This window comes from Nestor notabilis, unplaced genomic scaffold, assembly GCF_000696875.1.
Source record: "Nestor notabilis isolate BGI_N333 unplaced genomic scaffold, ASM69687v1 Scaffold34399, whole genome shotgun sequence".
Classification (NCBI taxonomy): Eukaryota; Metazoa; Chordata; class Aves; order Psittaciformes; family Psittacidae; genus Nestor; species Nestor notabilis.
In genome coordinates, this window is record NW_009944684.1 from 1 (window position 1) to 10000 (window position 10000).

Consider the following 10000-nt stretch of genomic DNA (forward strand, 5'->3'; position numbering starts at 1 on the left):
CGGGCCGCGCCTGCCACCTGGTGGCACTGCCCGGGACACGAGCAGCGACCTGTCACCTCTCCCGTCCCCCAGCACCGGTCACACAAGCCGCAGCGCCCGAGGCAGCCGTGGAAGGTCACCCAGCCCCAGCTCACCCCGCGCCAGACACCCCTCGAAGACTAGGCAGTGCCCGGCCCGTGCCACACGGCCCTGGAGTAGACATGGCAACCAGCAGAACACGGTTCACTGTGCCCTGGAAGGCAGCTGCAAGAAGCCAGCCTCAACCTTGCACAAGACATGGTGGTGGAGCAGCTCTTGCTGTGTCCTAAACCAGTTTGTGCCCACCTGGATAGTGTTGCCTGGCTGCACCTGGCACAGGGAAAGCTGAGCAAGTCCCACACCCAAAAAAGGTGTCAGTACAGGCAGAGGCCAGGGCTGAGCCCTTCCCTGCTCACCTTGGCTCTTGGATGACACCTGAGACACCAGCACAGGCAGAGGAGAAACCCAAAGACAGCAACTGAAGGAAACTGATGGGATATGTGGTTCGCACACACTCCCTATGCCCAGCTCAGACACCCCACCCTCTCCTCCCCACCAAGTGCCACAGAGGCTGCCCCCTCCCTGCAGCCCACTACCCACCAGAGGACTGGCTGGAACACCCATGGCCTCCTGAGCAGGACCTGCAACTTGCAGAAGACATTTCTGCTTGTCGTCTCAGAATCCCCTAGCTGTGGCAGGAATGGCTATAAAATTTGGTTCTCCAGCACCCAGTGTCCGTGTTGGAACTATGAGAAAGACACTCTGAAGAAGGCATGGCACACTCAGGGATGAAAGATGAGGAGAGCACTAGATGAAGGAGAAAGACTCAGGAATGAAGCCTCATCAAGGAAGAAGCAGAACCACAGAAAGGACAAGTAGCACTGGCAACTTAATTCTTCATTCACAGAAAAACAGAAATAGGATAATTTTTGGATGTATTTCTTTTGGAAATGAGCCAAACTGGCAACTAGAATCAAAGTCTTCAAAAAGTCTATACAAAGATGTATCATACAAAATGTACAGCAAAGTTCTCAAAAAAAAAACCAAAAACCAAACCAAACCCAACAAAAAAAACCAAAAAAACCAAAAAACAAAAAACCAACCCAGACAGACAATACAACAAAAGGAGAGCAGACGGTGTGAAACCACAGCGAACAGATCCTGCCCCTGCTCTGGGGGCAGAGCAGCATTTGGACAACGCGCTCCAACACACGATACATTACATTATGTACAGCACCGTACAAAGACCGGCATCCCCTATGGTCTAACCAGGAGCTCTCCAGCATGAAGTCAGGGCAGTGCAAACAGTCTGCTCATGGAAGTAATACATGCTGAGAGGGGGAGAAAACGTCCAAGGGAATGAAATGGTCAACTAAACCATAACCAGAATACAGCCAGGCCACCAAGGCTACAGAGTTTAACAGTCAGTTCTGGCTAACAAGTGCGTGCTTTGCAGGCCACAGCATGTTACTCCATCTCCGTGAAGCGAGCAAACATGGCCTTCCGCACTGCATCTTTGTAGGAATCTGCTGTGGAGACACCGTAGGAGCTGCCCTTAGCTCCCAAACCAGCTCCTCTCATTCGTACTTGGGCCTGCAATGGAAAAGACACATGCTTCAGCTCTACAGGAGGCCACAATGCCACACAGGACTCCACAGAATACATCAGACCAGTCAGTTTCTGGTGCTCTGCAGAGATCCCTAACAGATACCAGAAGGTATGACTGCACACACCCCCTCCCACACCACCCCAGAACAACTAGAATGAAGCTGCACAGAAAAAGCTGAAGCCTGAGCACAGACAAAGCCCAGGAAGGCCACTGGCTCAAAGGAGGGGAGCCCACCCCAAGCATCACTAGAGCACACAGCTCGGGTGCCACCCTGCTGCCACAGCACCTCAGGGTAGACTTTTGATGGAAGGAAGCAGAGCCCTGCCTGTGGATGGCAGTTTCTTCCACGAGAGAGCTTCAGCAGCAAGTGCTTCTAGATATAAAAGGCACCAACCCTCATAGGAAAGCACCCATCTCTACTTACCTCAATGGGTGCTGTGATGCCCTGACATTTTCTTCCCAAGCCTGAGCCTTCCCTCCAGCCCATGGCCTGCAGCATCTTGTTGCCTATATTACTGTTGTCAAGGCCATCTTTGGTGGGCTGCTCGTAATTACTGCAGGAAGAAGAGATGAGTTAACCAAATGGTTCATGGTGTATTGAAGCAATGACCGAGGAGCTGTCGGCTACATACACTGTGCCGGCGTCATAGACCTTCTTGCGCTTTGGCTCAGGTGGCTCTGGGATGCCATACTTCTCCCGCCTCTCAGCTGCTCTGTCTCTGTATTTCATCTGCGTAAGGTAACCAGATTTAGTACTGATTTAAAGACACTTTTGTTCATCTTTTGAGCTATGAAAATAGGCCAAGTGCCTGCTATTATAGAAAGCTGCCCACCACAGCCTGTTAAAACACAGCTTGACTACCACCACAGAAAGGAGAACCTCAAACTCAAGACCCTGGAGCACATGGAGCTTGCACTGGGTAGGAAGAGCCCATCCCAACTGTGCACTGCCACACGAAGGTGTCTTGTCCCAGCAGGGCTGCCCTGAGCTGGAGGTGGAAGGACCCTTCCCTGCTAAGCAGTACCTGTGGGATATGGGGCACTTCTTTCCAGGACAGCTCTGAACCTTGACCCAAGAAGGGGTTGCCTTACAAGGATTATCTCGAATTACATGTGTCAGGATAATGAGAGCTAAATGTATCATCTGCGCAGGTTTTCCATTAGCTACTCAATCTGCTCATCTCACCACTGACCTCTCTCTCACGCAGCTCCAAGGCTTCAAGCTCCTGCTCTGAAAGCTTTGATCTCCTGTAGATATCCATGTTTTGCTGCAACAAGAGACTTGCATTAACATGAAATGCATGACAGCTATTTTTACGTAAGCAGCTGACTTCTGGGAGAGAACAATCCCCCTGCAACTATTTTTGCTTTAAGAGGAACCATTTTCCAAACCGCAATGTGCATCATGGCTTTGGTTTACATACCAAGTTATGGCAACCAAGTACCTCCCAGACAGCACAGATCAACTACCTTGTGCAAGTCAGACAACTGCTGGTGCCGAATGAGAGCATCTTTGTTTGGGAACTGCCTTCTACACAGCAGACAGGCCATCTTCTTCCAGTCAGTTAGCTTCTCTTCTTCATTCTCCATTCTTTCCAGCAAGTCCTCATCATTATCACTGTCACCACTGTAGGCAGCCACAAGGCCACGCTGTAAAGGAAAGGGTAATGTTGAGTGCAAGTGTCCCACAGTTTGGAGAGCCCAGAAAGGGAACACAAGAGGCTGTAGATACATGTTGCACAGGATGGGGCAGCACTCTCTCATTACTAAGGATGAAATGCAACTCAGAAGAACCACATACCACCGTGGTGCAAGAGTTAGCTCCCACCAGCCAAACAATAATTTAAGCACAGTGTTTCTAGAAGCCTCAAAACCTCAACTGAGCTCTTGAGGCTAGAAGAAATTGCAGCTTTTTTATCAGCGCATCTCTGTCACCCTATGTCACCAACATACTGCACTTGCACTGGACCACTGTAACCTTCACCACCATCTTCTACAGATGATGCTGTGGAAATTCAGGTTGTTAAGGCGGTATCTGCTTGACTTCCTGTAAAGTGCTTTACCAATAACCTTCGGGAATACCTCTGCCAGGTATCTCACACTCACCTTCAGCGGATTTTCATCATCTCCATTTTTCAACACCTCTGGCAAGATCTGCTGCCTCTCAGACAGAGCTCCCTGGAGGAGACAAGAATGCCATGAACGCTGAGCACTCTGCCACCCCACACCCCCTGCACACCTCTGCCAGCACCTTCACCTTTTTCTCAAAGAGGGCAAAGCCTGCATCTGCAGCTGCTGACTCCTTCCTCTCCTCCTCCCTGGTGCTCAGTGGCTGGAAGCTGTTCTTGAAGTTTTCTTTCTGCTTGTTCAAACTCTTTGCCCAGCGCTCCATGTCTTTAGCAATCTGAAATGCAGAGTGGTTTGCTCAGACAGCTCCTCTCACAGCTATCAATCTCTTATGACAGAGATTCAATCTTGCATACAGATTCCAGAACAAGTCAACCCACTACCTTTTATTTTTAAATCACAGGACACTGCATGCAGTGCAGCTGCTTTCCCTGTATACAGCATTCAAAGATAACGCAGCTTGCTTGGTTTACTGCAGGAACCCTTCTTATCAATCTAATCCTCTAAGTGACGGCTCAGTTATACTCCCACTGCTCCTGGCATGATTTCATATGCATTCCTCCTATGCAGAGCTTATTTCTGCACTGAAGCCTTGCTGACTCCTCCTCTCCTCAGCCCTCTGCAATGCCTGCAAATTGCAGGCACGTACCCCACCAAATAACCTAGCATTTCCTTTGTCATGGAAAAGGAGAACTATTATCCCACAGAAAACTTTAGCCCAGTTACAATCCCATCTTGTCTTTTACCTGTTGTGCTGTTTTACTTTTAGGCTTCTCTTTCTTTTCCTTCACTTCTTTGGTAGTGGTTGTGGTAGCTGTTTGTTGGTATGTGATACCTTCTGCAGCAGGCATATAGGTCTCCTTTTCGCCATCCCAGTAAAGGTACTGCTGAGTTAAGGCATTGTAGTAATACTGCCAGAGGAAGAGACAGTTACACAGTTAAACACCTCATCCAAGCATCCAAGGGAGAACACAAGCAAGCTAATTCACACTACCACATCAAATGGGAAGGTGTTCTGGAGTCCAAATGAATTTCGCAAACTCCATAACAGAGACAACAGGCATGAAGTGGCTGAGGCCTCTGTCCCCTAACATATGCATTCTGCCCAACAGCACTATGGAGAAGTTTTTGGCCCTCCCAAGAGACAACCCACCAGAGCCCAGAGCTGGATGCACTCTGCAATGGAAGAGCTCAATTGCAGTGTCTGTGATAACAGCTGATCCTGTATGAGCTAAACTGGGAAGAAAGTTAAGGAGAAAAATTGAAGACTGCACTAGAAGGAATTCAAGTCCCAGCTCCATGCACACTGGTGAGTTATCTGCTACATATAGATTTTGTGCACCTCAAAAGTGAATTTCACTTGTATGCTGAGAGACAGGAAACTAATGGACCTTAACAGTTAAGACAAATGGGAAGAAACTGTGTTTACCTGGGAATTAGGATCATAGTAGAGCCCTGTTACAGGATCATAATAATATCCTGAAGATTCATCATACTGGTAGGTGGAAGTATCAGGGACAGCTGTAAAAAAAATAAAGTGTGGGACATGGTTGTTCCAGTCAAAATCAGACAGTATTTTTCCACATTTCAGGTACAATTCTGAGACTATGACAGCAGCCATGTCCGTAAAAGGCTCTTCATCACCCATGCAGAACGCACTCTCCAGGGACAGCTCCACCATTGGAGCACCCAGCCAAAGCCAGGTCTCTCTCTCACTACACAGTGACAGATACCTGTACCCTTCTCCCAGGAGTAACTGCTGCTTACCATACTTGGTTCCAGGGACTACTCCAGTCGGGGGAGCTGTTTGTGCCTGAGTGCTAGTGGTGGGTGGTGCTGATTGTGTCTGGAAAAAACAAAACCAGGAAATCTCAACTAGAAAAATCTACCACAGAGGCACGAGAAAACAAGGACAGTGAGCCAAGCCCAAGCCCACACCACGCATACAACAGCTCTTGCCTCTTCACCAGCACTCACCTTTAACAAAGAACAAAACCATCACAGAAACAAAACGACAAGTGACTTAAGACCACAAGCACTGTGACTAACCCATGAAGCTTTGCTGTACAACCCACTTGAAAGAGCAAAGGCCACAGCTAAGCCAGATATCCCACATAACCCTGGCATGGAAAGCAAGGAGTAAACAGCACTGTAATTACCGGAGAGTCAGGTGAGTTTGCCTGTTGATTGTACAACTGAGGACTCTGGGACACAACTGCAGCTGTGGTGGTAGTGATCGGAGCTCCTGCCAACAGAGAGCAACAGTGGGTAAGACAACTAATTTGTAAAACATTGCACTTCATCCTAGAGCTAGAATTCTTTTGTTTACAGTTTCAGCTCCTAATTCCAGCTCCAGCAGCCAAACAAGGCAATAAACATTCAAAAGGAGACAGATATACAGTGGGTATTTTCTACCCAGACAAAGGTTTCATTTTCAGGAGGAAATATGCTGCTTCCAAAGTCAGTGATTCCTGGCCTCTGACAGCTACCAGAACTGAAGACTTGTCTAGAGCTGCTTACACAGTTCTCATGAGTTCAAGGTTTTTGTCACTAGTCTGAAACAGATCTGTAACAGTTCTCTAGTAACATGTGCTCATTCAGACATCCTGAGAGCAAAACAAGCCAAGTCTCCCTTTACACAGTAAAGTTATAGAAAGGCTAAGGTAAAATACCACTATTGCAAAATTATCCTTACAAACAGTATCTCCCACACGCTGGAAGTACTACCTGATATGGTAGCTGTGTCTGAGTCCAACACTCCTCCTTGATTTTGGTAATACTGCTGATAATCTTGGGAGTACTGCAGTGGGAAATGAGTGACAATGCAAGATGAGCAGATAGCCGAATTACAACAACCTATGGGTTGGTTAAAGAACAACTGCCACTACTAACCTGAGCGTACTGTGTGTAGCCCTCCTGTCCTGACTGGAGGTAGCTGTAGTCAAGGGTGTTGCCTTCTCCAGTCTGTGGCTGAAATTCAAGCAGGTAGTTTTTGTCAGAGACAGGAAAGTTACTGCATTTAAGTATTTTAACACTCCTTAGAATCCAGCCTAACTATCAGAAGCAGATGTGTCAAAGCAGCTTTGGTCAGTTCAACCAAGCAAGTGGCCAGCAGTGAAATGATAAGCTCTATGTTTTCATTTTCAGGAAAGCAAGACTGTAAGGAACAGCCTCCAAGTCCTACCTGTGTGGAAGACCACTGAGCCGCAGCAATGGCTGTGCTTGCCACTGAGAAGGCGCTGACTCTGTTACCATCTGGGAGCAGCAGGTCTCTGTAAGCACAAAAAACCACCCATTTGAGTAAATACTGCTTTTTCCTGAAGTGTCTCCCTGTGCAAGCAAGTGCAGTCTGCCCTTACATGTTGATTTCTTGGCAGTTATAAAACATTCTGATTGTAATGACTGAGCCAAAGCATTGTCTGGCAAGTAAAGGGATTCAGGTTCATTGTTGTACAGTCAGTAACAAGTCACTGGGTCTCCAAGGAAACAAGTGTGCTGTGTACACAAGCAGTTACGATCTTATCTTCACAGAATTGGAAACAGGGGTGGTAGGAAACGCTCCTTTCTGTGTCCTCATGCGCAGTGAGAAGCAGGACACGTACAACACAAGGCACTTACGGGAAGCAAAGCTTTGGAGTGACAGTAATCTCAAGAAATGCCTGGGTGTACTCCAACATAAACAGAAGAAGGGATAAAAAAAATAATCAAATATCACAACTCACTTTCTGGCACTTTTTGCAAAATCAACACCAATCGTTTTGCCATCAATTTTTAACGGAGGCTGAAGGCTTTGTAAAATCTGCAGCAGTTGAGAAGCATCCTATAAAGAGAAATACTCATTACTATGAACAGCATGTTACTGTGGATTCACAGTTCCCAGATCTCAGCCTTTTCACACACAGCTAAAGCTGTAAGAACACCTCTATCTCCTCATACTATACATATGTAGAAAAGCTCAATGGTACTGATCACAGCCCATGTGCAAAATAGTGTGCATTTCACTGGGTTGCAGAATACTAAACATGTTCTGAAGTAAAAAGCAGATGTTTGCCCCAAATCACTCCAAAAGGGAGGCCAGCAGAGACTGAGGTCAAGCACTTGTTTTCATCCAAACTGTTCCCCTCTTCCTGGAGCAGGTCCAAACAGATCATGCAGCTGATCAAGTTTAGTATATAGCTAATGCTATATACTATATCATTTACATTGGAAAAGACCTTCGAGTCCAAGTGTAAACCTGATACTACCAAGTCCACCATTAAACCATGTCCACAGGTGCCACATCCACCCATCTTTTAAATACCTGCAGGAAAAGAGATTCTACCACCCTTCAGGGACCCCATGCCAGTACCTGACCTCCTTCAGTTATGTTTTCCTTGTACCTCACTGCAACTTCTCATGTTTTGGTTTATGGCTGTTGCCTACTGTCCAATCCCTGTGTACCCTCAAGACTAAGTCTCTGCTGTCCCTATACCCCCCCACTGCTGCAGAGCAAGAAGATCCCTCTCCTTCCCACCCCCAGGTGGAAGGGGCCCAATTCCATGCACCTTCTCCCACACCATACGCCCCAGACCTTGAAATGAAATATGATCACAGACCATTATTTTTGTGATCCAAGCATGAAGCTAGCCTTCACTCCAGAATAGCACTCTGCTACAAAAATAGCTTTCCCATGTGCTCACAACATCCTACCACTTTCTTTCCAAACTGCAGAGTTAATGATGAAAGGCTCTGACACACCCTCAGTGAACTGGGGTGGTCCTTCAGAAAGCAAAAAGGCTCTAAATGCTTCAGCTACACAAATGCCTTAACAAGCTGTTCCTCTCCAGTGCATCAGTGAAGCCCCTCACCATGGCAGAAGACAGCTGCACAAACGCAAAGCCTCTATTTTGCTGGGTCTGCTTGTCCTTGATAAGACGAATATTATTGACTGCCAGAGATGCATATGGAGACAAGGCAGTCATGATGGATTCCACTACTGTGTGAGGAGCAATGTTTCGGAGAATGATGGCTGAGGAGAAAAGAAAGTATGACATTAGCTGTGCACGTAATGACTTTCCAGAGTACCTCAGCAGGCAGTCTGAGGTACAGGAAGGATTTTAGCACCCACATTCACATTTTACATTAAATCAAAGATAACTTACTATCACAGTAATAATCCACAGACTGAACGGCTTCTGCTGCTCCAGGTGGTACCTCCTGTTCTGAATCTTCGTAAGAAGAGGAGAACATGTTAGTTACGATATGGCTAATTCACTCAAGCTCAGCATTTCACAAGCCAGCCTAGGACCTCCAGCGAACTTTGTTCTCCCTAAAAAGGACAGGAAGTTTCCCACAAAAATCAAACCCAGCCAAAGAGATCAATGTAACATACCAAATTTGTCCGCTCCACAGCGGAAGCATTTTAGCCTCCTTCTGAAGTTGTAAAGGCAGCACTATGAGAAACAAGAGGAACCCAGTAAGAACTCAGATCATTTGCAACAATGGCAGCATCTGCTGTACAGTAACAAAAACTAGACAGTCACACAAAGTAACATCACAAAGCTGAACCCACCAGAATAACAGAGAACAGCACAAGCCACCCCTGTCCATACCACAGCTGCTTTTTAAACGTCCCAGCTACCTCTTCCCTGGTCCTCCTGAATTAGTTGGGTAATTATGTGGTCTTCAATTTACAATCCCAGGCATACACAACTACTTTAAAAAGCACAGCTGGAAAACAAGTTTTCTTTATGGACAGGAAGTAAAGACTGACCGAACAGCCTGGTCTTCATCTTACTGCATCAACGCCAGTTGAGGAGGTCAAACAAGGAGTATGGAGCAGTATGTGACCATTCATCACCTAATTACTTCATGTTCTAGTGCAGCTCACTGCCCATGCCTGTCTTCTGGGGCAACACCCAACCGCTTGCCACCAGAACTACCGAATTTTTACACTCCTGTGTCTTACTATTCCTACAATGTCATCCAGACCAGCAGCACGACCGGGTTCGAATCACGATCACTTTGCTAAAGCCACTGCGCTGGTGAAGAGCACTGAAGCCAAGATAAATCGACCACTGTACCTTGTTGCAAAGCCAGTCCTCAAATTTAGGCCTAGGGTTGCTGTAGTGCATCGCAATCTGCTTCCCTTGAATCACCAGCTTTTTCTGCAAAAAAAGTGGTTTCAATTATTCCTGTCTCAAGGCATGCATGTTCATTTTCCCATGGCAGAGCACCCTTCGGAGGAATCAGTGCTTCTGAATTAAA

General features: G+C 46.9%; 1 protein-coding gene across 1 annotated transcript in view; it reads right to left on the bottom strand.

Moving 5' to 3' along the window:
- Nucleotides 1-1299: 1299 nt before the first annotated feature.
- RBM5 (RNA binding motif protein 5) overlaps nt 1300-10000 on the bottom strand; it is a 9457-nt gene continuing 756 nt past the window's right edge. The window contains exons 1-19 of the mRNA XM_010022527.1: nt 9817-10000; nt 9126-9186; nt 8896-8961; nt 8602-8762; nt 7477-7574; nt 6939-7026; nt 6647-6724; nt 6482-6554; nt 5914-5999; nt 5522-5600; nt 5184-5275; nt 4501-4665; nt 3885-4031; nt 3734-3805; nt 3098-3277; nt 2821-2895; nt 2260-2357; nt 2052-2181; nt 1300-1611 (exon numbers count right to left, since the gene is read on the bottom strand). The exon at nt 9817-10000 is cut by the window's right edge and continues 756 nt beyond it. Of these exons, the coding sequence (XP_010020829.1) occupies nt 1486-1611; nt 2052-2181; nt 2260-2357; nt 2821-2895; nt 3098-3277; nt 3734-3805; nt 3885-4031; nt 4501-4665; nt 5184-5275; nt 5522-5600; nt 5914-5999; nt 6482-6554; nt 6647-6724; nt 6939-7026; nt 7477-7574; nt 8602-8762; nt 8896-8961; nt 9126-9186; nt 9817-9867 (1926 nt within the window). The 5' untranslated portion in view covers nt 9868-10000 and the 3' untranslated portion in view covers nt 1300-1485. The remainder of the gene's footprint in view (nt 1612-2051; nt 2182-2259; nt 2358-2820; nt 2896-3097; nt 3278-3733; nt 3806-3884; nt 4032-4500; nt 4666-5183; nt 5276-5521; nt 5601-5913; nt 6000-6481; nt 6555-6646; nt 6725-6938; nt 7027-7476; nt 7575-8601; nt 8763-8895; nt 8962-9125; nt 9187-9816) is intronic.